Genomic DNA, 26913 nt, shown 5'->3' with positions numbered 1-26913 from the left:
AATGATGCAATCCCAGGACAACCATTCAGATGCACTTCCCAGTGTCCCAGGACAAACTGTCAGCACTTCTCATCCCATGAATCTTTCTTAGGGTTTGTTCCAGGACAATACACATGAACATCTGCAATGTCTGTTTGTAGCCTATTATAAGCATGTTCATTTTATGTATCTACCTCTCCACCCTCCTAGTATGTGAGCAGGACTGAGCACCACAGGTCACATGTCCAAACAAGAACTGAATACTGGAAAAATCTCTCTGAACAGAGCAAGGTTTAGAAATCTGGGTACTTCTGGGGTGGTCACCAAAGGGGTGTTTTGAAATTTGGTCGTGCATTCTGGAGTTTGTGGCTACAGCATTTGCAGTGTCTGATCTATGATCTTATTCATCTGCTCACCTTGTTTCTTTAAAAAGTGCATACACAGCAAGAGAGCAAGTGGTGAGGGGAGTGGCTAGCGAAGGAGCCAGTGGCACAGTGTAAGTAGAGGAGGGCTTCCCTCTTTGGTGCGTCCTTTGAGCACCCATGGATTTGTCTTCCCCCCTCTACCTTACTGTTCAGAGGATGAATAAAGGAGGAATCGTCTCCTGCTCTTTTGACTAGGCTGTGGTTTTGGGATCCAGGAATCAGACCTATTAAGAGGAACTCCACTTAAATGTTCCTCCATGGAAATGTGTGCCATTCATAACTGGAAGTTTTCACATTTAAGTGCTCAAAAAGAGCGCCAAGTTTCAAATGAGAATCTGCTTGTTTTTCATACAAACATAGGCATGTTTTGAACAAAAGCCTTCATGCTCTGAAAATGAGTTTGGACAAGCACTGGCGCAAAGTCACATCCTTTATGTTTTCATGTGCAAGAGAACATTTTGTAAAAAAAGATTTCCCTAAAACAAAATCTCCGGGGTGCAAGATGCTTGGCAAAGAAATTGTGATGATATTCTCTTGAGATATCTGCTTCAATTTGTTCAACATTTTTGCACATCCTTGTGCCATTGCAAAGGTACCAGATTCTGCTGGTAAAAATACTAGGGTAATTTAGGAATGCAAGACAAGTATAGCACACAGCAGGTGTGAGATGCAAGGAAATACAACTACTGCTTGCAAATAAAGCCTGAGGAAGCAGTAGAGGAAACGCAAAGGTTAAAGCAAATCTTGGGTGAACTGAATTTGATTTTCTCCCCTTTAGTCTCTATATATTGTAGGCAAATCCATCAGGATGTCTTCAGTAGCCCTATGGATAACCATGCAGATTGCAACAGTGGCTGAGAATGATGCCAAAAGCATTGTATTGAAGCCCTACAGATTTGTGATTGTCCTGAAAATGACACTCTTGCCAACCGAGCAACTGTTGGAGCCAAGAGAGCAGTGACAGGGATGAGCCCCGGGGCATTTCGTATTCATCCCTCTGCATGGCAAACTGTAAGAAATCCAGTCTTGAAATCACAAAGCTTTACTTATAATCACCACTGTCCTTTCTCTCACATTATTTCCCAAAAGGGTGTTGTGGCCACTGTCCCACAAGTTAGTGAAGGTAGAGGCGAATGCTTTGTCTCATTGACAAGCTAGGTTTCAGGTGCTCGAGAGAACTCTTGAATAGCATATAAACCCTGCATTTTAGGTCCTTGGAGATACTAGCTGCTAAAACCATGCCAGGCCTGTATGTGGGGAGAGGAAAGGAAACCTGAGTTTGATTTCGTATTCATGCAGGTTGCCTTGCTCTGCTCAAGTGTGCAAAGCAGCTCTAAGACCCTTTCAAGCATGAGTTAGGGATCAGCAGCTTCTACCCCATCCCTTCTTTCCAGCCATGGGGTTCACAGGGAGCTTTACTAGGGAAGGACTGCAGGATTGGACCCTCAACTTACACTGGTCATACAGGAAGGAAGAAAACAAAACCTGAATGTGAATGAATTTCAGTGTCCTAAGAAATATCCCATTCACAGAACAGATCAATGTGGATCATTTGGCCAATCCAGAAAGGGAGACTGAAGCAATTATTGGCTCAGTTTCTTTAAGGTGCAACGTCTGGTAAAGCAAACTCTTCAAGGCTTAAACTGTCACTACAGGTTATTCTGTTAGTGAAATAAAGGCAGTACCAATATTCCTTTATTGTTAATGTCTTTATGGACAACAGATCTGGCTTTGGAATGGCTCTAAATTCTACTTAAATGATTACATTTCTTAAAATTACTAACCTAGTTCATTCAGAAAGCTGTACCGTCTCCAGTCTGCAGTTTCTCTGTCAAGGATTTTGTTACTGAGCTGTTCAAAAAGTATGATAATGGGTTAATGCTGAAATAAACAAATGCCCCTCCCAACCCAAGACCTCAACCCAACTGCACCATAAATCAAAAAGGTAGGAAAATATTACTTCTGCCTCATCGATTTAGTCATTTATCTGGCAATAGCTTGACAGCTTTTAGCTAGCACAAGGGAAAATTACAAAGGAAGGTCACTTCACTAAGCAATGAACACAAGCATGCTGGAAAAAGACACCACTTCCTTGGGCAACCGGTAATTATGCATCAAATATTTGTGCGCATGGAGAGACACACTGGCAGCTTCAACCCAACTGAAGAAGACGAATGTATCAAAAAAAAAAAAGCCCATGTGAGCATGCAGACACCAGCTGTTTGGAATATGGGGGATTTGCTTATGCATCCATGTATTCAGTTAACAGAGATAAAATGGGTACAAGATTTCTCACAATTCAAGGAAAATAACTTGAAGAACAAGGCACAGGCAGATCTGCCAGCAAAATCAGAAAGGAGGCCAGGGCTCCCATGCAGATGCCACTGCTGGAAAGATTCATTTTAGAGCCTGGGTCATACCAAGCAGCAAGGCTGAGACAGCAGCTGGCTTCTGTGCTGGAGCAGATAGAGAAAGTCAGATAGGAAAACAGCCCATGTTGCCAGCAACAGATCGACAGCGTCTGGTGAAGCTGCTTTTGCATTAAGCATGCTTGTCAATATGTTCTTGAGTTTGGGGAATTTGGGGAATTTTCCGCCCGAGCTAGACTGATGCAGTTAGCTCCAAGCCGTGGCTAGCAGGCACAGCAAAGCTGTAACATCCTAAGAGGCGCCCCAGAAAGACTTGGGCTGTTGGAGGCACAGTCTCCCAGGACTGCTCTGGGTGGGCATTCTGTACCTAGGCGGAGGAAGGCCGGGGCTAATTATTATACTGGTGCAAAACGCTCCTTAGAAGGGGCAGGATTATGTCCCTGCATTAAGTGAAGTGTAGGCAAGCAGTCTTATGTACCCAGGAGTCCTTCAACTGCAAGCTGCTCCTTCATGGCTTACAAAAGGAGGGAGCATGTTCTTGTCCAGGACTTGCTCACGGTCTGCTTGGCTTTACTGAGTATCAGCTTGTAGTTCAGAGCAAAGATGGCTATGGAAAATCAGCTCTGTGAAAGGGCCTGCGATTTGCTGTAGTCACTGGAGCTGGTTCAGAATTTTCCAGCAAAACATGTTTCATCGGAAAATAATGACTTGCTGCAAACAACTCTGTTTACCCCAAAGTGTTGATTTGAATGACTCTCCCTACTCAGAGCTTTTTCTGCAGACAGGAAGCTCTGGAATTTTCAGTATTTTCTCATTTCAAAGTTACTGCCCTGTTTGAACTGCTCTGTGAATTTCTAACATCAAGGGCAAAAATTAAAGGTTGAAATGGAAACAAAATGTTTCAAAATGATCAAAACAAAAGGCTGTTGTTGAAATGATCTAATATTTCCTCCCAGTTTTTGGCTCACCAAAATTTTCAAGAAGTTGACTTTTCATCCCAACTTGGGACAGGTCCTTGGGCTAGGAAAAAGCGATGCCATTTTGAATGCTCTCGCAGGATGGCAAACCCGGTTCCTGATCTGCTTGAGTTACTGTGGTCACTGTCTTGCAAACGTTGGCATTTCCCATGCTACAGTATGTGACAACCCCTGTGCTTCTGCCATTTACCAGAGTTAGAAGGGAAAATGCTATGGGGAATTTCCAGGTGCAGGTACTGAATGCAACGTCCACTTGTATTTCAGTCTTAGAATAAAAGCAGATGCAATCCTCCATGTAGTATCAGCAGGAACAGTGCACAGCGTGCTTAAGGCTAACACGTTACACTCAGGTAATGAACATCAAGTGGCACTTTAGCCAGACGATTTGATATTCACTATTGTCAGACCAAACTTCATGCAGTCCCACACTCATGTTTTTAATGCCTTGAGTGTATCAGGTCAGCGATGATGAAGTTTGTTCAACCTGCCACTGGGTTTCAAGCCCATACATTCAAAATGTCAGAATTTTGAGCTGTTCTGGGTTTGAATCTTGTGTAGCTTGGGTGCGAATCCTATCTGAAAACTGCTGTCTCTGTGCTAAGACATGCAAAGCCATCTGATCTAATGGGGCATCTTAAAGAGGGTGAAGGACTCATGAAACTTCGGGCAAATCAGGGCTGAGTTACAAGCTAGGAACAGGACGCAGGGCCAGGAAGATCCTTGGTGGTTGGGCAAAGTTACTAGCATTACAAACAGCTCAGTATGGGCCCTCTCCTCTTGTAATGTGCACCTGAGATTTTACAGGTGAGACTTAGGTTTATCCCAGTAACACATCCTGGGTTGTGGCTGGGACTGTGCATACGATACATTTAAAACAAGGACATGGGAATAAGGAAGTCTTGAGCTGTTTGGAGTAGTGAGAGTTGTGATAGGGTGCCTGTAGAATACATGGTGCCCCAAGGAGACATAGTGATGCCGTTGGACAAGCTGCTAAAGGCAATAGCAGCTGAGTGCATGGCCGGAGCAGGGAAGCAGGGCAATGGGCTTATTCCATGGAGGGAGGCCAGCTTCACTGCAGGTTCAAGCCTCAGGGAATCTTTGGGCTCCAAGAGGCCAAGGACTGCACAGAGGCAAAAGCCGGGGGGGCCCCATGGGCCCCAGGGTCAGTTTGGGCACATCTCGAAGGCATGAGAGGCAGCTGGTCCCTTCTCTCTACCATCACGCTATCTGCAGAAGCTCTCTCTGTAACTGTATCAGCAATGTATAGCTACAAAGAGAACCACTGGCTGCATCCTCACTGGCAATGCCTGTGTGACAAGCTGTCTAGCAGTGTGGGGTGGTGACAGACAGTGTAGTAATACGACAAAAATACATGAGTTTGCCCCTGCGGGCAGCAAGACCACTGTGTGTTCAGGCTTCTAGCTTCCGGGACCTGGGCCCCAGTGTGCAGGGTGCCTGTCTCCTGGCTGCCTTGAAGCAGGTGGGCAGAGCATGCATAAGATTGGGCACAGCCCTGGCTTGGGTGTGACAGGGCAAATCCAGCCACGTGTGTGAGAACAGTGTGGCTCAAGGGACAATACAAAGAGTCTCAAAATGAAGGGGGAAGCCCCAAGACCTGTCCCCTGCACCATGAGCCAGAAAAACCAGAGCACATTCTGTGTCCAACATACTGCACATTGGGATGAAAGCAGCTAAGTGGGCTGAGATCAAGCCTGCGGGTCTTGTTGGGAACACTTTGCGGTGGGGAGGAAGGGGAAGCAGGACTCAGTGAGAGCAGGCTTTGCTGTGAATTATTCTTGTAAATGGTTTTATAAACAGATACCCCTTCTCCTTAAAGAAGAAAACACCCCCCTTCCTGGGAGCTGACCAGAATAGGAGGTGGGGTGTTACAAAACACCAGGGAAGCCAGAGGCTGAGATGAGCTGGGGTCTCAAAGCCAGAGACTTCCCCTTGTGTAGCCACACGAGGGCTGACGTCAGGGGCTCCTCTCTGAGGAGGGATAAGGCTTCTTCCTGTGGAGTCCCGAGGCAGAGCTCCCCGTGCCCCCCAAAAGAGGCATTGTTTCTGTGACACCCTGACACAGGCAAGAGTCAGGCCTCTGCTAGCAAACGGATAGTCTCTAGGTCTCTGACTGCTTCCCAGAAACCGCTCATGGGAGCACACACTGCACATGCAAGCCTGTAGCTGCGTGTGCAGAGTGGGGATTGTGTGCAGCTGGGTGCCTGGGTCACCATGCTGTGGTTCACACACAGTAATGAGGGGCCGGAGGCCAGGCGTGCGAATGACACCTGCTATGTGTAGACGCACACTGGAGCAGGGCTGCAGCGGCAGCTCTGAGGGAGCATCTCTAGTGCTGCTAATCTGCCTGCAAGAGGTGCACTAGTCCTCTGGCCTGGGGTGCAGGAGGTGAGGCTACACCATCTCAAGGGTCCCCTCTGGGCTAAGGTCTGGGACTCTATCTCGGGCTGGCACCAGGGGCACAGAACTGCTGTTTCTGGTGCTTTATTCCTAGGTCTTCAACTCTCTCCCCCTACCTCTGTCAGTAAAAACAGGGTGTTATCAGCTCATTAGTTAGCTCCATAACCGCCTCTCGCCTAATTCCTGCATTCCCCAGGGATAGACCAGAAGCAGAGGCAGAGCTGACTGATTGCCTGGGGCATCTTCAGTTCAACTCACTGTGCACAGAGGCCGGGGACTCTACCCTGCTTCTTGTGCTGGGCTACGTTTGGATTGCTGTAGCAGAAGAGACAGGAGCCACTCCTAGGTTTAACTCAGCATTTCCTCCTAACTCTCTCTGCATGTCTTTTCATAGCCTCCAGTGAGGTGAGCACTGGCTCATGAAAGCATATGCAGCTGTGATTCAGTTAGTCTATAAGGTGCACCTCTCTACCTTGCCATCTGCCATCAAGGAAAGTCAGCATTGGTGGCAGTGATCACATGCTACCCAGAGACAGTGTGGTCAAGGCAGACACAGCCAGGCAGCACCGAATCCACGAGAAGTAGGCAGCACTGTAACGTATTCACACCGCGAGGAAACGCACATCTTTGGCCATGGGCGGAGGATGTAAGTCGGCGCAGCTCCATGGACTCCATGGTTAGTTTACACCAGCTGGGCTGATGGCCCAATCCTCATCCATAGGAGTCTGAATTAGTAGCACAAATGCCATTTTTCATTTCAGCTGCACCTTTTAGGTTACATCTCTTAAGGTCTTAAGAGTTTCCATTAACAGCTTTATAGTTCCAGGATTATGACAACAGCTCACCAGCCTAAAGACTTGGTAAGAAACGCTCAGGGCCAGAGCTGATTTCTTCTTTTAATGAAATGATTTTGAGCCATTTCTGAGTTTTTAGAAAGCAATAATTATGACTGTGTGATTCCAGCTGTCGCTTTGTGCTGCTTTAATTTGTTAACACTCTCCAAGATGGAGGATTCTTTTAATCTTTACTGTGGAGAAATTGCTTCTGGCTTTTTTTTCTTTCATAGAGAATTTTGCCGCTGAAAAATCATATACCATAAATTGAACAGCTATGAGTGAAAGCTACAGACTCCACACTTGGCAAAATCTCCATGAGAGCACTGCCTGCACAAAAATGTCACTATATATGCCTCCTTCAAGAGACACCTGGACAGATCACAGTGATGTCCTGGCCAGTTTGGCAAGCCTTGAATTTTCAAAGAAGCCTGAAGGAGTTAGGTACTTCACTGGTCTTGCAGTTGTGCCGCAGAAGTCAATGAGAGTTTTGCCATGGACTTCATGGGGATGACAATCGGATTCTAGCCTACGTCTCGGAGGCCAGCTGAACACGGGACAGCTATTCTGTATTTGCAGTCTCCATCCCTTTCTTTGGTAAGCTGAAGTCAAAGCTACTTTCATGAATTTTTTTGTGGTCAAATTCCTTTTTATGAGCTGGGTGTGAGCCAGCCAGCTTATTTCCAGTGACATTTCTCATTGTGTGTAAAGCTTTCGGTGGAATTTAGAACCCACTTTAATGGCTGCAGATCTTCAGGCTTTCAAGATTCAGGACAGGACCCCTAACAGCAATTGATTTTTACAATATCTGTAGCAGGCATCACTAGGGCTCCGGCACTGTGCTGCTCTTCTCCACCGGTACGTGGGAGGGGTGGGGGGAGAAGGGTTAATCGTTCAGAGAGAACGAGGTGGGAATGTTCTCTCTGATCAGCCCTGCTGTCACACATCTGAAATCTATTTTTCTGACAAATGACCCTAAGACTAGTGAAAACACAGTGAAATGTTTTTGCTCCATGCCCGGCTGATGAGAGATGGGGCTGGCTCTGCAGCATGTAGCCACACAGAGTCCTTTCGGGAATGCCTCCATGAAACTCAGTCGGGGCTACGGGCTCTCAGCACCTTTGGGAACCTGTGTGCTCGTCCTCTTATGTCAGCGGCTAAAGGACTGAGCTACACAATGGAGATACGGAGTTACATGCTGAACGTCATTCCCTTACACTGGAAAATTTCAGGTGGTACATAGCAATGTGCATGCTGCTGCACAAGATACTAGATAAAGGCAATCCCTAAGTGGAGGATACCAGTCTAAGGCCCTGGAGGGACCACACATTTACAACAGTATGATCTACATCAGTTTTGCCCATGATGCATCTTGCACTGGGATCCAGAGTGGACAGACAAGTAGCTATACCAGGACACTGTTCACAGTAGGCACTGTTACAAAGTCTTGCCACGAGGTGGCAGGGCGGGTACTAGCCTGTCTGCACTGGGCAAAGGGCTGTCCCGGGATGGAAGGTGACAGCTGGAACCTCATGCACGTAACTCACACAGCTGCCGTTTTACTCCCGCTTTTCCCCGGGTTACGCCACATCAGACACTACAATGGCTGGTCACACAGGTACAAACAGGTCATCTGCCCAAGCCATAAGGAACAAGTCAAGAAAGGGGGAGACATTCTGTCCCCACCAAAATCGATGTTCAAATTCCCACCGATTCCCACCGATTTCATCTGGGCCAGGATTTCACCCAGGGATGCAACAGAGCCTCCCTTGTATGGAAAGAAGAGGGAACAGCAGAGAGCAACAAGCATGATTACAGGCCTGGGAGGCAGAACTTCTGAGGAAAGGCTGAAAGAACCAGGGTTATTTAGGCTGGAGGAGAGATGACTGAGGGGGGATTTGATAATGGTCTTGAAATACCCAAAGGGCGATTACAGAGAGGATGGAGATGGGCTTCTCTCTGTGGCTGAAGGGGACAGGACTAGGAGCAACGGCCTCAAGCTGAAGCAGGGGAAATTGAGGTTGGAGATTAGGAGGAATATTTGAATGAGGAGGTGGTCAATCACGGGAAGAGGCTGCCTCAAGAAGCCGTGGAATCCCCACCCTTGAAAATGTTCAAGAGCTGGTTAGGTGGACACGTGGCTGGGATGGTTTCGTCAGGGATGATCCTACCTTGACCAGAGGACTGGACTAAGTAACCTCATGAGTCCTACTTTTCTATCATTTCTCTTATTGACCTCAAGCTTTGAGCTCCCGGACTGGACTTACAGTCTTTAGGCCCCAGCAGGCAGCTGTCAAGGCCCTGACAGAAGGAGTCACCCGAACATAAGATGCCTCCTCTCCTGGTTCAAGTGTCTGAAAAGGATGGAGACCCACCGTATTTCCTCACATGAGGTTTTCCTCATGCTGGAGTCCTGCCATCCCATGTGCGACTCTCCTATCAGACAGAACTTACTAGTGGCTATTTACTTTGCCTCTGTGTCGAGCCATCCCCAACAACCCTATTTCCCTAACGAATGTTCCTCGCTGCCTGCAGTGACTGCACCAGCCACCCTAGGCGGCACCTTCCCCTCCACTGCGTCCTGACATGAATGTGACAAAGTGACTTTCTGCAGGAGCTGCTGGCTACACAGAGCAGGCAACTGTGAGCGGAGAGGAGCTGGCTTAGAGCAAGTGGAGGGATGGAGATGGGGAGAGGTGCATGAGAAGGGATGCAATGAAAATGCTGAAAGGGAGGGGAAATGACAGCGGGGGGGGAAGCAGAGACCACCTGGAGCAATGCCACACGATGACATGCTGAGGCCCGAAGCTACGTCCAGTTGAAGAGGCCCCAGACGATAGAAATAATCCACAAAATCAGATTTTCAGGAAAGTTTAAGATGAATTCTTGTTATTTCTGCACGCATTGATGAACTCAATATGAATAATAACTGTAGAGCGGTCTGTATGTATATTTTTGTCATATTAGAATGACAATGCCCAGGGCTTTTTTTCTTTTTTAGAGGCCCCTCATATTGTGAAGCCCTAAGCTGTATCTTAAGTAGCATAATCCTAAATCTGGCAGGGGCTCTCCAATGTGGTTTGCATTGACTCCCCTGGGCTCCTTCTGTGCCTCCCCAGTTAGGAAACAAGAGTGCTGGGCCTTGCTGCCTGCTGTCTCCTGCACCCTGGGGATGGCTATAAATCCAGTGGCCTGTGGTTTAGTCAGTCTCAGCACTGCAGAGAACTCCCCTGCCATTTTCTCCTCCTCTTCCCCTGGCCCTGGTTCCTCCTGACCCTGGCTGGCCTGTGAATGAACACGGCCACCGAGCCAGCTTGTGCAGTGGAGGCAGCACCGGGCAATGCACTGGGAGATGAAACTTGCTGTTGCGGCTGTTAGGGATTTATCTGCTCTTCTGTCTTACTGGGCTGGAGAAGCACAGAGAGAAGCCAAATGCTAGAAGTTGTCCTGGGCCAGACCATGCAGTAGAGCAGAAGTGTCAAAGTCAACAGGTCCCAGAGGTCAGATTGGGACTGCAGGGTGCCTTGCAGGCTGGAGCCAGACCCACCTCTGGCAGCAGGGCTAGTGGTAGTCGGGCTGAAACACCTGCAGCTGCCTGAGCTGCTGCGTTAATTCCCCTGCTGCTTACTCCACTGCCAAAATCCCAGTCGATCCAGGCTCCCCATGGGCCACGTGACACAGTTTGTAGGGCTAGATCCAGCCCACTGGTCAAATATTTGACACCCCTGCTGGACAGCATTCTTATGAATAAGTAAGAGCATGGGAAACCTAGAAGGATAGTCAGGATATCTATCTAAGTGTACTCAAAATAATAAAAAAACCCATTGTTTTACCATTTTAAACCCAAAGGGCAACTTTTCAACTGGCTGGAAGAAGGTGGATAGTCAGGGAAGGATATAGATTCCAGGCTGGACTGAATGCCTTCTCTGGGCTATTCAGGTTGCTGAGCTCAGCACCTGCTTTGGCCTCTTCTGAAACCACATCAGTGACCATGGAAGGATTAGGAGAGTAGGATCCCTGCCATGGTTGACAATCCCCAGCACTTGCTCTCTCCATTTGGGAAGGAAAAGTGCACAATGAAGGGGAACCACTGGTGTGGGATAGGATACTGAACTAAATCCACTGATAAGCCAGTTCCCAGCTTTCCACATCTGCCTTAATTCTTCTTTGACAAATCTCTGGAGCGAACCTTCATATTACATTTCAATTAAACTTTCTTAATATCAGTAATTTTGTTAAAAGGAGGATGCAAGGAACCCCCACCCAATCCTTTCAGATAGTATAAAGATCTTTTTTGTTCTTAAATGCCCTGGTGACTTTCTGGTTAGAAAAGCTACATTTGGACTGAAATGACATGGATGGCAGGGGAGCATCATTTTTTAAGCAGATACCCCCCCAAGAAATCAATTTATGATGTTCTGCTAAAAAAGTACAGTGCTTGTTATAGCCCCACATGAAGAGTTATTCTCATTATTGAATGGTCTCTCCATCACATGCCAAAGGCTGTGAAGCCCGTACTTACACGGAGTAGTACTCTCTGAATAGTCCCATTGAAGTCAATAGGAACAAGCATTGAACAAGATACTGCACAGAATGAATAGGAGTTACATGATCTATCTCTCTAGAGAGGGGTTGCTAGTGTTTTCCAAAAGAGGAACATAATTTGGAGAAACTGGAGCCAACTGTCCCAGAGTTGTTGGGTTGAAACTCCAAGTATCCAGCATAAAAGCTATGCAGATACATGTATAGTCTGTATAGGAGAGCAAACCATTTTTTCCATAATTTAGGCTAACATATTAGAGTTCTCCATTGCCAGAGTTTTAAGATGAGGCTGGCAGAAACCAGGAGCTGACAGACATTACTTTGGTACATTTTCTTGAACTGATAAGAACATTGCTAGAGTGGGGTGTGATCATATCTACCTTACTGGAGCTGTTCCCATCCAGATTATTGGTAAAGAAGCGTGAAGTCACACCACATGACAGAGTATGGTAGCTTGGATTGGAAAAACAGTGTACACTGCCGCTACCTTGAGATACATCTGGGAAGAAAACAAGTCATCACAAAAGACTCTGGAAGCCATAACGGTACTTTGGGTAAAATACCTTAAGAGATCAGATTCCAGAAAAACTGATAAGCATTTTGTTACACTGCATATAACTCCAGAGCAGTTAAACTATCTTGGATTGCCTGAGCCCAGCGTGGAGTTTTTTACTGTTACTATTATGACAAGAACCACTGCAAATCAGTTATAAAAGTAAAACAGCATTGAGTTTCATCATCTGGAAGATGCTCATTAAAAATAAAAGTATTTGCTGGTTATCAAATTGCATTATATTTAGTGGAAAAAATGCAAACCCCAGAGAGTGGTAAATCTCACATATTCCTCCTACAGATGAAAACCAGCTAATGGTCACTTCATGAAAATAATCATATATTTAAGAAAGCTTTAATTATAACTTTTTAATACAGGAAGTGCAAGTAACATTAGGTCCCATAAGTATTTGTGCCAATGCGGTTAGCACATCTACTACCGCCATCTGATCAAAGACATAAGAAAGGAAATGCTGTACCACTGAAATGCAAACAGTGATAGTTGTACTGGTAAGTAAAAGGCCCTGCTACATACTGCTTTTGTTAGCTATGAATACACTTATTGTCCCAAATAATGTACCAGGGAAAGCATTTATTCTACACTGCCATTTTAGTTAGCAGCACCAATCCTGACTCTTTTTTTGTTTAGGTTTGACAAGAAATTGTTTAAATTTGCCTTTGAATAGCAGCAGCAAAGACAAACTGTTAAAAAATGAACCAGCGCATTTACCCAAGTCAGGCCTTGCATACAAGCCAGGGATTAGCGTTACTGCTGCTCGTGTACTTTGCTCTGCTGACATCTTGTGGAGATCTTGGTTCAGTTAAACAGACTGGAGCGTCCCGTTTCAATAACTGGCTCCCCCCAGCTGGGCCAGGGTACAGGTGAGCCTGTAGGACGCAGCGTGAAGAAGCCGCCCTTGCAAACACCCCTATGACCAGACAGGCTGAGCGACTGCTTCATGCTCCACCCTGGGTTACGAGGGCCCTTTTGGCAAGACTCGCTTGGCAGCCAGCAGTTTGACTTCAAGAGGCTGGCTCTACAGTGTGGGAACTCCAACTTCAGCTTTTAGCTCCAGGTACGTCAGCAAATTTTGTGCTAACATCAGAGTATTGGGATCCAGGGCCTGGAAAGATCGAGGCCAGTGCTCTGTATTCTGGTCACATCTAACACAGCTGGCTTACAGGTCTTTATACCTAACTCTTTCAGCTGGGGCTTGGCTGCGTCCCATAGCATCCCGGGGACCAAACTTGTGTTTGGGTGGTCAGGTGCCATAGTGTGAGGGGCAGGATAAATCCCTCCAGACTTTCACGGATATGGAGTAAACATTCAGCACAGGCAATTCTGCACAGTGCTGGGGCCACAGAGACGGGATGGCCTGCCAGGACTTCACCATCTCTTATAACTATAATTATGTGACACTAACAATAGAATAACAGGCAACAGCCACCACTCTGTGACCGTAAATGAGACCTGAGACCAGAACCCCAATTGAACAACCATTATGGGCTCATCAGAAATGCAGTAGCTTGCTCACAGCCTCGGACCTGCTTTAGAGGGAGAATAAATGTTCGCTAGACTAGCTCAGGTCCTCCGTGCTCCTAAAGACAAGGGAGCTTCAGTTTCAACCTCACCAGACCAGACTGGGTTCATCCCATGCAGAGCAGTGGTATGCTGTAGGGCAGTGGTACCCAACTTCACTGGCCCCTAAGCTACACCACTAAGCTAGAAGGCAGCACTGCGCTTTGCTCCCTTTCAATCTTAGTTCAAACTCTTTCATTTTCTGTGGCATCAAGCAATGCCAGAGGGACCTGCAGGCAACATGCTGCCCATGAGTCATGGGTTGGGGAACCACGGACCTACAGCATCACTCAAGTATCTGTCAGTGTTGTGCGGGATCCTAGCTGAATACAGAAAATCAAACCCGTAACCTCCTGGCTGGGAGGTGACTGCTAATCTCCGAGTCGAACTCTGCATCATCTGTAATGTCCTCGCTCACATCTGGAGAAGAACGAGCCGTGAAAAGCAGCTGGAAGAAAAAGGGACCACGCTGCCCTGTTTCCTGAATGATTGAATCTGACTTGTACACAAATCTGAATTGCCAACAACCTTGTAATCCTTTCTTGCATGCAGCCTCATGCACCCAGGATTACTTCCATGCAATTTTGTTTGACTCAGGATGATTTACCCTGATAGCACCATCCACTTCCATTTAGCCATGAAGGGCTCACAAGCGCTTAAAAACTCCAGTGCAGGAGCACTACCACCTCGGTTCAAAAACAATCTCTTTACAACTAGACTTGTACTCTACTCTCAGCTGTAAGTAAGGGATTTATATTTAATGATACCATAAGGGGCAAGGAAACAAGCAATGTAATAAGCTAGGATGAGTCTGCTGTGGTAGGGCCACACTTGAACCTCAGGGCTCAGTTCTGCAAGTGCAGAACCCTCCTGCCTCAGAACTGTGAAGCAATGACATGTGGACCTGTCAGTGGATGAGGAGGTCCACTAAGGCTGGATGATGGCCCGACTGCTCAGCCCATTGCAAAGTCAAATTCCCACTGCCTTCAGTTGGACCCTGAATAGGAGTCAGGGATCAGGAGGTAACAGTGAAGCCAGAAGGATTTGCACACACCTGTCACCTGGTGGGATCTGGATAGTGAATTCAAAATGAGGAAATGGCAGTGGGGCCTGGGGTCAAGTCACAACAGGAGGAGACCGGTAAGGAAACAAACACCTTAAATACAAACCTGCCCAAACAATACAGCTGCATGTTGTTTTCTACCTCCTTCCTTGTCACAATCCCGTGATGGGCTCTACTACCCCTGGCCACAGGCTCTGCAGAGCAGGTGGAGTCTATATGGCTACAGAGCCCACCTGGCAGAGCTGGCTTGGAGCCGGTCGTGTCCATCACTGTCCTAATTCGACAGTGAGCTCTTCATGGTGGGAGCCACATCACTTCTAGTGTCCGTGAAGTGCTCTGCTTTCCCAAGGAGTCTTAGTGTGGAATTCGCCCCTGGGATGAAAATATTCACAAGGCCCTGCACATCCCTTAACCTCATGGGACTCTGTGCTGTCCTTATTCAGGCAAAATGCACACTGGAGTCCATAGGTGATGAAGCTCTGTCCTCCCTGGCCAGTGGCAGAACAGCTACAGCTAGTTAAAAGGCTGCTCCATGTGTCTGAAAGTGAATTTAGAGAACCCCAGTAGCTCCTGGAACTGGGTAGAAATGTTCATATAATATTCTGGCATCAGTCCACAAGCCAAACTCCAATGTCAGTCTGAAGTCTAAGTGACCTGTAGGCAGCACTGGAGTTCTCTCTCATGGTCCACTACAGCATGTGCATTCACATGTACACACACACACACACACACACACACACACACACTCGTAGTCATCTAGCCAGACTGCCAGCTGTTATTTCCCAACTGTGCTCCTGTCTCAGCCTCTCTTCCCCAATTCCCTGCTGAAGAAGCTGTGTGGGCTCTGTCTCCTGGCTTTCTGATCTAAAGACAGAGTGGCTTGTCCTTTGCTGGTCCTTTTCTGCTACTTCTGACAGCACAGTATATCTTTTGACCAGCCCCTGTGGGCAAGGGAAAAGCTCTGTTTTGGTGACTGCTGTAAAAAGTGATGGCTGCTCTAGCTCCACTCCAGGTTCCTGAGCAATCCAAATTCTATTGTCAGGAGAACTGACCTGAGGAAAAAGATCTGGAAAATGGTCTCAGCTTTCCACCAGAGGATTAGATGTGAGATGGGTCTGGAGTAATCAAATTATTCAGTGTTCCTCTAGGGAAGCTCAGACAATTATACCCGACCCTAATCAGCACTGCTCAAAAAGCCAAGAAGAGGGCATTTCAGCCTTTGTCTAATCCATCCTGAACCGGGCACTGAAAGGATTTAACTTCCTGCCTTTGCACCAGACACAGAAGTCACTTCTGCACGCAGAAGATAGTTAGTCAACACCCTGGAAATTGCTTCTTCTGCACCTGCAGCAGCTTGACAGCTAGGCTGACACCTGGAGGTGACCAGGCTTCTTGGGGTACAATGTGATCTCAGCTGGAAGTCTGCAGTTCAGAGGAAGGATATGGCTAGGGTTGCCAACCAAAGACCGTTTGTTTGGGTTTTTTTTTACTAACAATCTGCACTTTTTACTGACAACCAAACTTTTTTACTGATATATGTTTTACATAATGCAAATGTAAACCTTCTGCCAGACCCTGGACAAATTTAGGGGTTTAACACCAACCACAGTAAAAATGTTCGGTGTCAGTAAAAAGTTTGCAGATTAATTAAAGCTTGCAGATTGATATGATTTATTTTTTTTCTTGGGTTGGCAAGCCTGCTTGGGCAGTGTCTTTATACCCTGCTGCCCCCACCTCAGGGCTTCCTACTCATCCCCACATCCTGATGCCCCAGACAGCACTCCACACCATGCTGCTCCCCACCAGCCCATCCCCTCACTAGTCCTGCCACCCCCTCCAAGTATGGATCCCAAAAGAAGGACTAGTATCTGTCTACCTATGAGGCAACAAGTGTTACTACCATATGGGACACAGCAGCAGCAGCACATGGCTGGTGATGGAGAAGGAAGCTATGGAAACTCCTGTGAACTACAAAGCTTTCACAAGAGCTCTGTGTAGGATGTACTCCTGCTCAGATACCAGTTGGGGCTGCTCTGCTCTGTCTGCCCTTCATTGCTGGCCTCCAGCTTCTTTCTGATAATAGAGCTTTAATCAAGCTCCTAGCTGCTTAGTTTTTTTTTAAACGGTGGCTCCATTTTTCATGGACTTCACGGACTGGCATTTTTAACCTTATTTTTGATGAACGGTCCATACATTTATAGACAGTTGGCAACCCTGGATGTGGCATAAACGGAGTCACCAGCTCAGGGAAGGAAGGTTTCCCTGGCTAAACCTGGGCTACTGTAATCTTTAGTTTTATGAATTTACCTATGTGGCCAGTGAGGAGACTAGTTCTGTTTAAGGATGAGAACGCATCAAACCCCCAACACTAGCAGGCATTTTGCCTGGATGAAGAATGTCAGATGGGGATGCCATCAGGTGAACTGGGAAGCTCTCCATGAGCAGTAAATCAAAAAGCCAGCCAGCTGGTATGGTCCATACTCTCCTGGCCGGATGGGCAGCTCATCTATTCAGCAATACAGAACCTCAGCAATATTCCTCTCTTTATTTTCCAATTTGCAAATTGTGCCTCTCCCAGACAGTGGGTACCACACACCTTCATTGTAAATCAATGCAGATAAATTAAATTGAGAAAGCCTTGTACAGAAGTTGGTGGCTGGCCAACCTGAACTCGATGAATGGCTGGGGCATTCAGAATGTTTGTCTCTGCCTGGAGCACAGCTTCCTAGTGTGGACTTTACACCATGTCCTATGAGACCCACCCTTGCACCTATGTGCTACAGTGGTCTCTGCCATGACTTAAAGCCAGTTAGAGAGGGGATCTAAGGTGGATTTCCTGTAACTACTAGGTGGAACAAGCAAGAGTTTAGGCTGAGCTGATGAAGGCATAGATAGCTGAAATGGGGTAGGCCACCACAGGCAAGCATGTCCACAGCAGATGGACCAAGGTCCTGGGGCCATCACAGGACCCAGACCCTGAAGAAACCCAAGAAGTAACAGAGGCTGATGAGCTCGTGCTCTCTCTTCTGCAGGGACAGATTTCCTCCAACACATATCCTGTTTCAGGAATGGTCAAGAAATGGCAGCCAATTATTCCCAAGGAATTACATCACCTTCTCTAATCCTTCCCACCTCCCCCTATAAGGCCCTGGCTTACTCAGGGAACCAGGTCATCACTCAGACACAGCAACAACCTCCTGGGATCCAAGCACCTTCTGACTATAGATAGGACAGGGAGGCAATGCAGAATTGTTGAAAATGCACACTAGATGAGTCTCTACCAGGTCTGGGAGCCTCTGTTCACCCTAGGACCCGAAGTACCAGCCTGTTATTCATTTACGGGAAAGCAGAACAAACCCAAACTAGAAGGCTAGCATTGGTGGGCACAACCCAGCAAAGAAAAGAAAGAAAACCACCTACTATCCTACCCTTCATTAGTTAGGGAAGAAGGGAGAGGGTGAAAAGTCACTAATGCCTAGACAAGCCATCAAGAAGAGTGGCCCCCAGTTACAGGAGAAGAAGATGGACACAAGCGAGTGGGACCACCTGCTATTAAACCCCACTTGATAACATCAGAAGACACTGTGTTGGTTATCTGGCCTTATCTATAGTGGTTTTGGAGGATGGCTCCTGAGGGGACAAAGGCAACTCCTAATGGGAGGGAGCTATCTGCAACAGAAGACACAACTGCCGGGTACAATCCATGGATCACCACACTCCTTGATGTTCCCCGACTGTAAAAACCTGATCCTACTGTCCCTACGTAGGGAAAACTTTTATTGGCTTCAATGCAAGGACTGGGCCTCATGCAATAAACACAGCACAGATCCCAAAGCCATCTGGCAGTATATGGTGCTTGATCTCCCATGCACAGGGCAGGTTATATCAGCTTTGTGTTAGGTTTGCTTTCCCAACCCCGGATGAAGACCACCACATTTGGGGGAAGAATGTAGGTGTAATTTTTTTCTGTGGCTAAATGTTGCACATTATACATAACAGAAGCTCATTCTTTTCCCTACATGCAGTAATGTGAATGCACATTCGATTAACATAAAAAGACCCTTACCAGAAAGTGAGTAATCTGTATTAGTCATCCTCATGGCTGGAGTGTAAGATACACTTGGCATGTCATGCCCCTTCTCCTTCTGTTTCCGTCGATACCACACAAACAGTGCCAGCAAGACCATAATAATTAGAAGGAGAATAATAATTCCAATGATTGCTCCCACTGAATGCCTCTCTGATCCAAGAGCAGGGCTAATTTTAGTATAGGGATTTAATTCTTCCATCATAAGAGCCGCTGTTAAAAGTAATTCATAACACACTGTAAATTGAATGGCACGATTCATCTTTCAAAGATTTCTTTTCAGCAAGAACATCATTTTAAAGGGGGAAAAAAAACCCTAAAGCACACAGAATTTCCCCGTACCTTGATCACACCTGATCCCTTTGAAGCCTGGGCTGCAGTAGCAGGTTCCTGTGACGTGATCACACGTTGCATTGTTCATACATTCACACAGCTGTTTGCAACCATAGCCAAACGTTCCAGGAGGGCACTCTGCAAAGGCAAACCAAAGGGTTGGAGAACTACTTACAACTTATCAAGAGAAGATGAAATCCTTGTTCTGCTAAAGTCAATGGCAACATTCTCCTTGACTTCAGCAGGGGCAGGACTTTATCCAGAATGTTCACCTGAACATATTAAAACGTACTTGTATTAATTGTGGGTGTGCTCTTTGGGTTTTAATGTCCCTTCTGGAAAAGTCTTATAGGACTTTATATGGATGAAACCAATCTGGTTCTACAGGAATTAAAAATGCTCCCAGGCAATTATCATAATAGGCTATAGGATTTAACAGAGAATGAGGTCCATTCCACAGACTTTCAGAAGATGTTTTGTATGTTCTAGAGAGAGGTTATCACTCTTCATTAATTCTGAGGAACCTTTCCATACGGGTTGCAAATGTAATTTTTAGTGTACGTTTAGAGGAACCCAATGGATTTTTACTAAACAGAGAGGACATGTATTTATAATTATCCTCACTAATACCAAAAGATGAGCATAATAATGTAGATGGAATTACAAAATTGAGCATCTGAATGGCTTGGTTTGCTTGGCTTATACAATATCAGGCTTCCTGTATTTCTATCACAGACGAAATGATTGAATGTCCAACTGAAAAATTTATTCATACAATTACCATGATGGCCTATTACAATAAATCTGTAGGCAGCTTATTATGCTTCTTCGGGCAACATTCAATAACAAATTGAAAGAAAAGCCATAAACAAGTTCTGGCATCTCTTACTACTTTCTATAGGGAAGGCGCTTTATTGAATGCAGACTCACTTGCTACGTTTCTTCATAATAAATGTTGCTGGTTTGAAGATGCGACTTCCTGTATTTTATTACAGAGGGCTTGCATAGCATGGTAATACCCACCCAATGCCAACCTTCAATAAGTAACTTCCAGTAGTCAAGTGTTCATATTAAGTAACTAATTTTAACCAGCATCTGTACAATGATTTGCAATACTTTCAGTAAGTTATAAAACTGTCTCTCTTTCTCATTATGCATGCCATTGCCTCAATGAGAAATAATAAAATGGTGCTAATTAGCACTCATGCTTATATTAACCTGCAGTCAGTTTAAAACATGGGACATTTGTGGCCTCAGTTTTCAGCATTTCATCACTAGAAGAGTATTAGCATTTGTGTGCTTCACCTTCACACACAGCTTTGATGGCTGGCCCAAGCAGGATTCAGAGATTTAGACCTCTGCATGGATAAAGGAGAGCCCCAGAGTCATAACGATGTATAGCAGAGTTATCTAACAAGAGGGCTTTGGAAGGGGACGAGAACCCTTAGGTTTAAGGGCATATACATGCTCTAATGATTTAGGGGGCCAATCTTTCTGGCAGGCACGCCAAAAATTGGCTTCACCCCCCCCAAGTGCCACTCCGATCCCCTTCCCCTGTCCAATCTGCTGCTCTTTAGCACCTTGCCCTGGGCTCCCTGCCCTATCTGCTATGTCCTGCCTGTCCCCTTCTTGATTTGCCACGTGCCACACACAGGCTGTGCATGCCACAGGTTGGCCAACCGTGCTCTACTTGACATGGACAGGTGAAACGCTAATGTGAAAGCAGGTTATTCTCTACGGGTGCCTATGCCCGTGCTTCGACATGTTCTAATTAACTGAGTCTAACTAGAACGTTCCACTGTGCTGCAGCATTGTGTGTACCCAGCCTCCCATGTTTCAAAATGGTGGTGAGGGTGCTTTAACTGAAACTCGTTAAGCACCCCCATGGCCATTTTGAAATGCAGGATGCTGAATATATGTGATGCTGTGGCATTTGAATTAGAGCAGCTGTCCAGAAGCCACTGTAATTAAAATGTCCTTCCCTCCCCCACACCCGGAGCACATATATAGACATCCTAAATGCTTCCTATACCTTCCTGTGCAAAACCTGGTACTAGGTCGTACTGGGGAAAAGACACTGGGCTAACAGCCTGTTAGTCTATTCCAGGAGAAAATTTCCTATTACGTGGGCAGTTGCCGTAAGTGTGTGTACAAATGGACAGCTAACACACGAATCAGTCATTTGTATACAGTTACTATGACTGTATGACATGCAGAGTCCGGAACTGAGCACACAAGCCGGGCCCATGGACACACAGCCAGGACCAGTCCCTGTCTGTGCATTATGAGTGTGGGGTCCTGCATCTCATGCAGACATCCAAAAGGCTGAAGAGGGCTCAGACATACTGAGGAGTTTGAGATGGAGCGGACTCCCAATCTGAGCATATTATGACATATTATGGCTTCACCTGGGTGCAAGCAGAGAAAACCACAGGGGCCAATGTCACGAGAAGGTGAGCTGGAATTCAAATAAATGTGAGGGAATTCTCTCCTGATTTACCATATTAGACAAGAAGGTAATTATTCAGCTCCAACCCTTCCAGTTTCCACCGGCCTATTCTTTGCTGCTCCAAGAAGCTGTTTAGCACAGGGTGTTAAAGACGCCAGCAGGTGACTGACAACACTCACAATAACGTCTGCCAGTCTCCTTGTGAGGTAATTGGAGTCTGTTGTTAAACACTCCCTCACAATGCCAGTTAAATACATATCTTTCCCCAAATGCCGTGCCCCCACGCCCTTCGCTGATGCTAAGCTCTTGCCTGCTGATCCATTTGCAGTGAAAAGCCTGACACTTTGCACAGGGTCACACCTACTGCACAGCAGAAACAGCAGGAGCACATCACTGCAGGTGAGGTCCTGACCCGGACTAAGGAGCAAAGGTCCCCTACGCCCCTTCTGTGGGCAGCTCAGGCCTTGTGGCCAGGCTTGTAGACTCCTTGCTCCCTCCCTGGAGCAAGTGGGCAGAGAATGAGCAGAGCGCTAGCTCTGTTCTCTGCACCGTGTTCTTGGCCGCAGTAACTGTGCGGTAAAATATGCATTGGGAGCTAATGACTAGCTCTTGGAAGTAGGGCGGGCCTCTGAGCTACGTCTCCACCAAGGGCTACTTGTGGGGTGCTGCAGGTCACACATCACCTCTTTCTGAAGGCTGTGTCTGTGGTTCTGGCCCTTAAAGGCTCTGCCTGGTGATACCGTATCAATTCTGCAAGTCTGAGGGGAACCTCAAGGGACTGAGCTCATGGCTGGGCTGAGGCCCCCACCTCTGGGCAGTACTGATGTGGTATGAGGTTGCCCCTAGCGGTGAAAAAAGAACACACCATAACGGCAGAGGTAGGTAGCCCCATTAGTCTGAAGTCAGGCAGAAGGCAGGGTAGCGATACACCTTGTAGACTAACTGAACCAGAGATGCATAAGCTTTTGTGAGCAAGTGCTTATTTCATCAGATGCTAGGTGAGCTAGCTGTTGCTCACGAAAGCTTGTGCATCTCTGATTAAACTAATCTATAAGGTACATCCCGACCCCAATGGCAGCACTGGTAGCTGAGGAGGTAGGGAAGACCTTCAAAAGCCTAGAAAGGCACAAGGGGCCCAGTTCCCACCAACTGCCCATGTGAGGCTGGTGCTGCACTATTTTTGCCTTTCAAAAAACTCCTTGCACTTCCTGAGGCAGTGCAGACTGGCTGTAGGCAGGACTGCGGATGAGATTCCCCTTGAAGTCTCTGCCACAGTTCTGTGGTCCTAAGCCTGGTGGGTGAAATGTTTCAATGGGAAGGGGCTGTGAGTTCCAGGAATCCCTTGGGAGGTCAGGCAGGGAGATAAGAAACAGGAGGAAATGGTTTTCCATTTAAGTCATTTTAATGTGATTTCGGTGCCCAGGGGAGTGAAGCCCTGAGGGCATTAGCAAGACCCAGCAACAGTGTAGAAAGCTTCTGACCAAGGTTTATCAATGGGACTTTGTCCTGACATCCTGATGTGCCTTGGAAATTGGGAGCTATGAACTGCAGCATGCTGCATGTGCCCAAAAGGTCAGGAAATACCAAGCACAACCAGTGCACACAGCACCCCACGTCTGTACACGTAGCTTCCTGATGGCCTGCCTGACCAGCCAATTTGCCTATTCAAACACAGATGCAGCTGCTGCTTGGGCCTTTGACAATCTGCCCCACCAGTTTCATCTGTGTTAACAGGTGTGTGGCATTCTGCTCTGGGGACTCAGGTGAAAACCATGTCTAGCTGGCTGCAAAGCTGCAAACATATAAGACATGGTTGTAAGGTAATGCCCATAGCTGCTTCCTGGGCATGATTCTGCCAGCCCTTCTCCAACACACCCTTTTTCCATGCCGCTGTTCCCACCTTTACACTGAATGGTCCAGTAAAGGAACTCGCTCAGGTTAGGCTGAAATGTCTGATTGGTTCAAGTGCAGCACCTGTTGTAATTTCTGAGCATCCTCTCACTGGGAACACACTTCAGTCTGCACTGGTATTGATGGAGTCTTCACTCATGATGGTGCATTTAGTATGAATGTCTACCTGGGTGGCAAACATGGGTCCCATCCCTTTAGACCAGACACACAACAGCACACGTTGAAGAGAAGATGAGCGATCAGCCTGAATCACTGCCAGCTTCAAAGATGTTTACAGACTACATCCATTCTAGGACACCTCCTTGAAGCTGAACTGTTAGCAGCAGATGTCTGTTTCCACCAGGAATTGCCAAGGAAACAGAAGAAAAAAGGTAAATGGAGAAATGCTGCTACTTACTTTGCTCACACTGTTTGCCCGTAAAGCCAGTTCTGCAAGTGCACTGCCCAGTGATGTGGTCACAGTCCGCTCCATTCTGACACTGGCAGACACTGGCACAGTTTTTTCCATAAAAGGCTGCTGGACAACCTGTCACAAATCAGAACAAGGAAAGGCAAGGAGATACACTGGAACCTTATTGCAGCAGTATTAAAAATACAAGACACAGAAGACTTCAAGTTATACGTGCCCTCAGCCTCTGTACATTCATTTTTTATTTGATGATCAAAATGCAGAAAAGATTCTACAACTTCCTTGAAGAAGCTTTTTTCACATCTTTCTAAATGACGTCTTAATTGTCTGAAAGGAAACACTTGACCTGCCTATATAAGCTGTACTTTCAAGGAGCCAGAGATTATGGTTACAGAAAAAAGCTGTCTTAAAGGTGGCAGGGCAATGAATTATTGGGGAAAAAAGGGTCTGCCCGAGTGTATTCTACAGTTCTGCGTTCTTTTTTGTAGGGCCCTGCACAAGGCTACAAAATGTGGTCTCAGAAGGAAAAGAAACCTCCTGTGCTTTTTCTAGACCAAGCCCTTGATGCCGAGGTGTAGAGGTTTATGTACAACTTGTACAAATATGAAAAGGAATAAAAAACCCTACATGGTTGGTTCCCCTTCAGTAAACGCCTCCAGTATCTTCAGGACTGATTTCCCCATAAAGTGATTCTCTACCCAGGCTGCAATACCATGAACACACACAAGGTAGCAGCACACACTTTGACAGATTCACCCACTGTAGAACAAAGTTTCTAAACGGCTTACGCTGAGTACAGTAGAGCCCAGTCCAACCATGAGTACATCTACATTCTCCATCATGAGGACTGCACATTGCTCCATTGTGGCAGCTGCATGTGTGAAAGCAATCTGGACCCCAAAACCCAACAGGACATGCTACAAAACAAAGAGAGATCACAATCAACACCCTGACCAAACAGAAGCTTGTTAATTAAGTTTGTTAAGCAGTGACAATGGCAGTGCTTGCCAGCTCTTATACAGGGTCCTGCAATCATTTGTACTGTCAGGGGGACTCCATACCTGTGTAGAGAGTCCCCCTGTCACCACTGAAGTGCGTTATACTTCACCCATGAAAATTACTCTACAGGATTGGGTCTTTGACTCATAGGTGGGCTGTCTATGTAGTAACCCAGACAGCATTAAATCACAGAAACATAGAAAATGAGGCTGGAAGGGACCTCAGGAGGTGACATCTAGTCCAGCCCCCTGCTCAAAGCAGGACCAGCCCCACCTACATCATCCCAGCCAAAGCTTTGTCTATCCAGGTTTTGAAAACCTCCGAAGATGGAGAGTCCACCACCTCTCTGGGTAACTTGTTCCAGTGTTTACTACCCTCCTTGTGACAAAATTCTTCCTCATATCTAACCTACACTTCCCTTGCTGCAACTTGAAACTGTTGCTCTTTGTTCTGTCTGCCACCACTGAGAACAGTCCAGATCCATCCTCTTTTGCACCCCCCTGCAGGCTGTTGAAGACTGCTATTCAATCCCCCCTTGGTCTTCTCTTCTCCAGACTAAATCAGCCCAGTTCCCTCAGCCTTTCCTCACCAGTCATGTCGCCCAGCCCCATCACTATTTTTGTTGCCCTCATCTGGACTCTCTCCAATTTGTCCATGTCCGTTCTGTAGTGAGGGGGACACAAACCTCGACACAGGACTCCAGGTGTGGTCTCACCAGTGTTGAGTAGAGGGGAAGAATCACTGCCCTCCATCTGCTGGGAATGCTCCTACCAGTGCAGCCCAGGATGCCATTAGCTTTCTTGGTAACAAGGGCACACTTCTGGCTCTTATTCAGTTTATTGTCCACTGTCACCCCCAGGTCCTTTTCTGCAGAGCTGCTGCCCAGCCACTCAGCCCCCAGCCTGTACGTGTGCATGGGATTGTTCCATCCTAAGTGCAGGACTTTGCACTTGGCCCTGTCCTCATCGGATTTCTTTTGGCCCAATCCTCCAATTTGTCTAGGTCACTCTGAATCCCATCCCTACCCTCCAGAGTATCTATTACTCCCCCCAGGATGGTGTCATCTGCAAACTTGCTGCAGGTGCGCTCTATGCCACCTTCCACATCGTAGATGAAGACATTGAACAAAACCGGCCCCAGGACTGACCCTGGGGCACTCCACTTGATACTGGCTGCCAACTAAACATCGAGATATTGATTACTCTCCTCTGAGCCCAATGCTCCAGTGAGTTTTCTATCCACTTTACAATTCATTCATCCAGCCTGTACTTCCTTAGCTTGCCTGCCAGAATGGTGTGAGACACTGTATCAAAAGCCTTGCTAAAATCCAGGTACCCCACATCCCCTGGTCTCCCTGCATCCACAGAGCCCGTCCCCTCACCACAGAAGGCAATCAGGTTGGTCAGGCCTGACTTGCCCCTGGTGAATCCATGCCAACTGCTCCTAATCACCTCCTTCTCCTCCAAGTGCTTACAAATGGATTCCTTAAGGATCTGCTCCATGATTTTTCGAGGGACTGAGGTGAGGCTGATTGGTCTGTAGTTCCCTCAATTCTCCTTTTTCCTTTCTTAAGTATGGGCACTATGTTTGCCCTTTTCCAATCATCTGGGACCTCTTCTGATAGCCACGAGTTTTCAAAGATGATGGCCAATAGCTCTGCAATCACATCAGCCAACTCCACCAGCACCCTCAGGTGCATCCCATCTGGCCCCATGGACTTTCATAGATTTCATAGACATTAGGGCTGGAAGGGACCTCGGAAGATCAAGTCCAGCCCCCCGCCCAAAGGGCAGGAAGTCAGCTGGGGTCATAGGAGCCCAGCAAGATAAGCATTCAATTTACTCTTGAAGGTGTTCAACGTAGGTGCTTGAACCACCTCCGATGGCAGGCTGTTCCAGACCTTGGGGGCTCGGACAGTAAAGAAATTCTTTCTTATGTCCAGCCTGAAACGGTCTTGCAGTACTTTATGACCGTTCGACCTTGTCATC

The 26913-nt window shown here is 46.9% G+C and overlaps 1 protein-coding gene across 3 annotated transcripts in view; it reads right to left on the bottom strand.

The window, feature by feature from the left end:
* The window catches only part of MEGF11 (multiple EGF like domains 11), a 386245-nt gene that overhangs the window by 33893 nt on the left and 325439 nt on the right, over positions 1 to 26913 (bottom strand). For 2 of the 3 annotated variants that reach the window (XM_019503960.1, XM_019503961.1), the window contains exons 17-20: positions 24715 to 24843; positions 23915 to 24043; positions 19167 to 19295; positions 18804 to 19037 (exon numbers count right to left, since the gene is read on the bottom strand). In XM_019503960.1, coding sequence (XP_019359505.1) covers positions 18804 to 19037; positions 19167 to 19295; positions 23915 to 24043; positions 24715 to 24843 — 621 coding nt within the window. Of the gene's footprint in view, positions 1 to 2188; positions 2256 to 11923; positions 12043 to 18803; positions 19038 to 19166; positions 19296 to 23914; positions 24044 to 24714; positions 24844 to 26913 lie in introns of all 3 variants that reach the window. The other variant, XM_019503962.1, reaches the window with a different exon arrangement.

This window comes from Gavialis gangeticus, unplaced genomic scaffold (assembly GCF_001723915.1).
Source record: "Gavialis gangeticus isolate Ggan-Ray unplaced genomic scaffold, GavGan_comp1, whole genome shotgun sequence".
NCBI lineage: Eukaryota > Metazoa > Chordata > Crocodylia > Gavialidae > Gavialis > Gavialis gangeticus.
Note: the sequence above shows the minus strand (reverse complement) of the source record. Positions and strands in the feature narration are given on the sequence as shown.